Source organism: Cryptomeria japonica, chromosome 9, assembly GCF_030272615.1.
Source record: "Cryptomeria japonica chromosome 9, Sugi_1.0, whole genome shotgun sequence".
Lineage (NCBI taxonomy): Eukaryota > Viridiplantae > Streptophyta > Pinopsida > Cupressales > Cupressaceae > Cryptomeria > Cryptomeria japonica.
In genome coordinates this window covers 56699515-56704788 of record NC_081413.1, presented here as the reverse complement: position 1 = coordinate 56704788, position 5274 = coordinate 56699515, and the positions used below count along the sequence as shown (strand labels likewise).

General features: G+C 37.9%; 1 protein-coding gene across 1 annotated transcript; it reads right to left on the bottom strand.

Annotated features, from left to right (window-relative positions):
* Nucleotides 1–900: 900 nt before the first annotated feature.
* Nucleotides 901–2244, bottom strand: LOC131040500 (phospholipase A1-Igamma3, chloroplastic-like). Its single transcript, XM_059211458.1, has 2 exons — nt 1324–2244; nt 901–1230 (listed from the first exon to the last, which is right to left on the bottom strand). The coding sequence occupies exons 1-2, from the start codon at nt 2242–2244 to the stop codon at nt 901–903; spliced, it is 1251 nt and encodes a 416-aa protein (XP_059067441.1).
* Between the last annotated feature and the right edge of the window lie 3030 nt (nt 2245–5274).

The window sequence follows — 5274 nt, the reverse complement described above, 5'->3', positions numbered from 1 at the left end:
GTAAAATTAATATTACCTGTCATTGTAAGACACATTCAGTCTTAGAACTATTTCTTTTAGTATTCATAAATTATTTAGACTCTTTGTGATGCTCTATTCTATATATAATCAATTTTATCTCATATCTTGTTCAAATTTTACATACACATTCTAATCTTGTGATCAATTTTATAGTAAACTAGATCTTGTCAATTTGTCTAACATTAGAATAGTTTTCTATTAACTATAAGATACAAAAATAAACATGATAATGTAAAAAATATGTCAAAATATTATTAACAACTTATAGATTTCCATATAATCACCTTACATATAAAATAATAAAAAACACCTAATAAATAATAAAATTAATTATATAAATGATAATACAAAAATCTAAAAAGCTTTTAAAATGATCTTAATTTAAATTAAATTAAGTGAAAATGCTTCTAAATTTTTTAATAGTATTTGTTGATGTTTTGAAGCCATTCTATGTTCTTATTAATCAACTAGATTGTCCAATATTCACTTCTTTATCATCTAGCTTATTGCATCACTATTATAAAACTTTTAAGATATCCTTTAAAAAAATCGAAACTGTACTTCAAATCTGCTTTTAAAGCTAAAATAATATATATGAAAAGCCTGATTTCAGAAATCAGTGTCTGATGTCTGCTGACCTAATTTATTAATAAAAACTATCTGAAATAAACTTCAAAACTGCTGTAAACAATGTCTATATCTTGGCGCAACATCATTTATCCAGCATTAACCAAATAAAATTATATGAGTTTTGAATAAAGGAAACATGGATAATAGCAATTCAAATGTTGTATCCGGAATAACTGTAGCTCTCGCGGAGCCGGGATTCTCTGTGGTGAGAAAATTAAAGAAGCATACAATGAAATGGAAATGATTAGATTAGAGGGGAACATCCGGAAGAGGAACAGGGGTTGGAGTTGTAGGAGAGTAGACCAACATACCATCTATGCGTTTCACCACTTCTTTATTTCTCTTTGCCCACCACTCAGAAGGTATTTGGAGGCTTTCAATCAGTAAGTCGGAGTATTTGTTAACCAGAGCTGGATCTCTTCCCGATGGCTTAAAGGGTAGGTTGTTATTTCCTTGAAAGCCATCAAGTGCATGCAAATAAACCTCCAAGTTGTGGAAATTTGCAGGATTATGCATGTGCTTCAGGAAAGCCGAGCTGCTGCTATCTATACTAATCTCTACTCCCACATGAACATATGCCTAGGGAAGCCAGTGCAGAAGCCTTGTCAGCCATCCCAATTTTTCATTGAAAAAAATCCCTGGAACTTTTGGAACCAAGTCCTTGTGGTTTACCACACGCAGCACTTTGACGCCAATATCTTCCATATGTTGGGCAAAAGACAGATTTCCTACCCGCGGAGACGCGAAGGAAAACACTGTGACGGGAATTGAGGTCACACCATATTCATTCACCATGATTTGTTTTATGTCATATGCGCTCAGGGTTGCCAGTGCAGCTCCCAAGCTATGTCCGGTAAATGTTATGCTCAAATCTTCTTCTTTCTCCTTGTATTCCTTTACTAATCTGGTTATCTCACCCACTACAGTGTCCCTTGCACTAAGCATGCATCTGACAGAGTCCTCGTCGGTGGACGTATAACAACTGAGAAAACCCTTCTCTATCCTGACATCTGGATTTGAACTGGTTTGGATGTTGGAGTATGTTGTAGCCTTTGATGCCATAACAGGAACCAATATGTCTCTGAGATTTTCCATCCATTCAAATGGAGTCTGCGTGCCTCTCCATGCAACAACTATGTCACGTCTTCCCAATCGCTTTATCTCATCTGGGTCAGTGCAAACTGCAATAAAACCTATCCAGGCAACGCCTTCACTTGATTCCTCGCCAAAAATGGAGTCCAAAAGACTCGTATTGGCGTATATATATTTAGTAACTTGATATCCACGCCCACAATTTAGAAACTCCAGTCTGTGGGCAAGCGAGCTTTTGCTGCGCTTACAATTCCCATAGTATGTGGAAGAGCGCGTATTGTCAAATGAATCATAGCATTGCTGTGCAAAATCACCATATCTGAGTATCTCTGCTTTGAGAAGTGGGTTAATGGGATCGAGCAAGCCATTCCAATGTTTGGCACCCTGGATATCTCGCCACATATCAGAAACCTTTAATTGGTTTGATTTGTCTACAACTTCTCCATTAGTTTTTTCATTTGCCTCCTTCCAATTGCTTAAAACTAATCGAGATATTGCCATACTCTCGATACTTACACTTGTTAGAACACTTGCAGCTCTGGAGGAAAATAAAATAAAAACCTTCTACTTTCTGGTTAATACTGAAATCTGAAATCTCTTGCTCTCTGGTTAATACTGAAATTTCTGTTTGATGGGCTGATTCACAAATTTGCTTCGTTTCAAAAGTTTCAGGACAGTGGATATCAATAGAGAATGGGATGGGATGATGGAAGAATTCGATGGCATTCGTGAGGCGTTCCCTTGACTTGGCATTCCCCTGACTTGGCCTCGTTTACTTTGTCCACCACAAATATTTGGAAAACTAAAACTTATAAAGTATTGGCTGTTAATAAAAGAGAACATTCAAAGCAACCCAGGCCCCTCTGGCTAATCAAAGATAACTCAGGATCAATCATAGGGAAAATGGCAAAGCCGATTCCACCTCACACTAATAATATAGCTGAATTCAAAGTACTACAGCGAGGATTGATGGATTGCATCAAGCATGGTCTAAAAAATGTTATAGTGGAGGGAGACTCAGAGATAGCAATAAATGCAATTAAGAGGAAAAAAAACCCAACTTGGAGACTACAGGCAATTTTAGATAATATAATAGAAAATTAGTCTAGACTAGAGCATTATGAAGCGAAGCATAAGAAGCAAATTCAGTGGTAGATGCCCTATCAAAATTAGCAGCTCAGGGAACCTTCATTCATTGGTGGGATCAGGGAGCTCGGTTTATTGGTCTAGCAGATCAGGTTAATCAGCAAGAATATGCCCCTTATGTCTTTTAAGTGTAAGAGATGGATTTTAGAGAGGAGAGTAAAAAACAGTTAAAGTCGCCTCCTAATTCAAAGCAAATGTCTAAATGTCTATCTTTGGCGGTCTAGTAGGAAACGGATATTTCTTTTTTTGAATTCAAACCTCACTTTACTTCTGGTAAACAACGGGCCCGGACCTAGTGATGTCATCTAAATGCATTCTCAAATTAAGCCTTTTCCTTTCCTCGCTTCCCGAGATCCTGTTGGGAAGAGCCGTCATTTCAGACTCAAGGTATGCGTTGTCCGTAGGGTAGTCATCTTAACTAAGCCAGGGAGATTTGGCTTGTCCAAGACAAATATACTCCACCACCTTCGCTGGCGAATTTAATGCAAAGATATTCCTCATAATGAGGCATTAAAGAGCACGCCCGATGATCTTGCCTTACTGTATTCTTCAAGTCGTTAGCATCCCTATCTTGCAAGAATCATCCCAAAGTTCAATTTGCCCATTCCTTTCTTGTCTGAATTCTCCGCAATTGCCAACCATGTCGACAGAGGCTCCACATGGGTTTATTATGAGCATCTATCCAATACCTACTTCCTGCTTTGGAGCAAACATCTCCATTTCCCTCTCGGTTTCGACGCACCAAGTATCCTTCAGAAGAATTATAGACTTGAGATTGAAGCACCTTCTTCTCCACTCAGAGTTTCCTGTTATCCTAGCGGTAAAAATGATTCTGGGAAGTGGGCATTTGAATAGGGAGGAGTATCCTTGAGACAACACTAGTATTTCTTCTAGGTTCATTGCCTCTCTGATGGACGTAAAATTAGCTAAGCAAGTTGTATGGGGCCTCACCAAGAAGCTATTTCCATATGAAATCCTCCAGGAATTCCAAGAGATTCTGAGTAAGGCACTCCATGATTCAGGGGCTCCTCGGCCAAGCGAGAGGATTCTGTTCAATGCCCACGGTGAGCTCATTAAGTATTACCCCTTCCTGTTAGACTTGAAAGGGAATGACCTAGACAAACATAGGGTTTTTGCTGGAGTAGGTCTCAGATATCTCAAGTGGCGGTTCTTAGGGGAAAATCCAGAAGACCAGGGTACAGAGGAAGAGATCCTTCAATTTGCAAGACTTAATGGAATCCTACTTCTGAAAGCCGAAGATGAGAACCTCCAAGCCGAACAAGATTTTCGGGGTGGTGCAAATAGGGGCCATCGTGGGTCTGGTCATGGCCATGGCCGTCCTCTGGGTAGAGGTCGTGGGAGCACGAGAAATGCTTCTTCTCAATCCGAACCCTTAAATGAAATTGCAAGCTAGGTTTCTTAATTTGGTTCTTCTTAAAGACATTTTCGTTGCTTATCTCTAGACTCTCATAATAGTTGATTTTTGGCTACATAATTATGTTAAAACCTCTATTATTTTGGCAGTTGAGAATCTGCTATCCAAACTTTCTACAATTTTTTATGATCCTAGGCTACATAATCTTGCTAGATTTTGGAATGATAGATTATGATGCTTATGGTTTTCTGCCCACCTAGAAACCCTCTTTCTCGAAAGTGCTGAGAATGGTTTCAGAAGCACTCAATAAGCCTTTTTGATACTTCATCATTCAGCTATGTTAATACTATAATTATACATAATTAATATATAACTCGACTCTGCTTTACTAATAAAAAAAATAAAAAAAAACATTCCTAGATTACCTTATGTGATGAGTTACAATTAGGCAATCCCTCGAATTTCTCTTATACTTTATGAAGAAGAAAAAATATTACATAATCAGTTCAGAAGGACAAAATAGCAAATTACAACAACCAGTTGTAGGTGCCCACTAAAATGCTACAGCAGCAGGCTGGGCAGCATTAAAACTCATCAAAGAACATATGCTGATCATCTATTTCGATCTCGTGGGAAGAAAAGGAGTGTGATAGAGAGCCAAACATATGAGTTTTCAAATGTGTTTGATTATGGTGAGATGGAATGATCTGGATATTGTGTTGTGAGCACCGGAGGATTCTAAAAAGAAAGTTGTCCAGGAAAGTAGAAAAGTGTAGGTAAGAAAGCAAAAGTCCATTTCATAAGTCCATTTCATAGCAGTTTAACATGAGAATAAAATCAAAAGCACCCTTACCACAGAAGGGAGAAGAAAGGGGTGGGCTGAAGACTTTTGACATGAGAAGCTTCCAAATAGTAATTTGAGATCAGATAGTCTTCTTTGTACAACACAATATTTGGAGAAAGTATAATCCTATAATTCCCACTATAATCAGATAAGACGCTTAAATCAC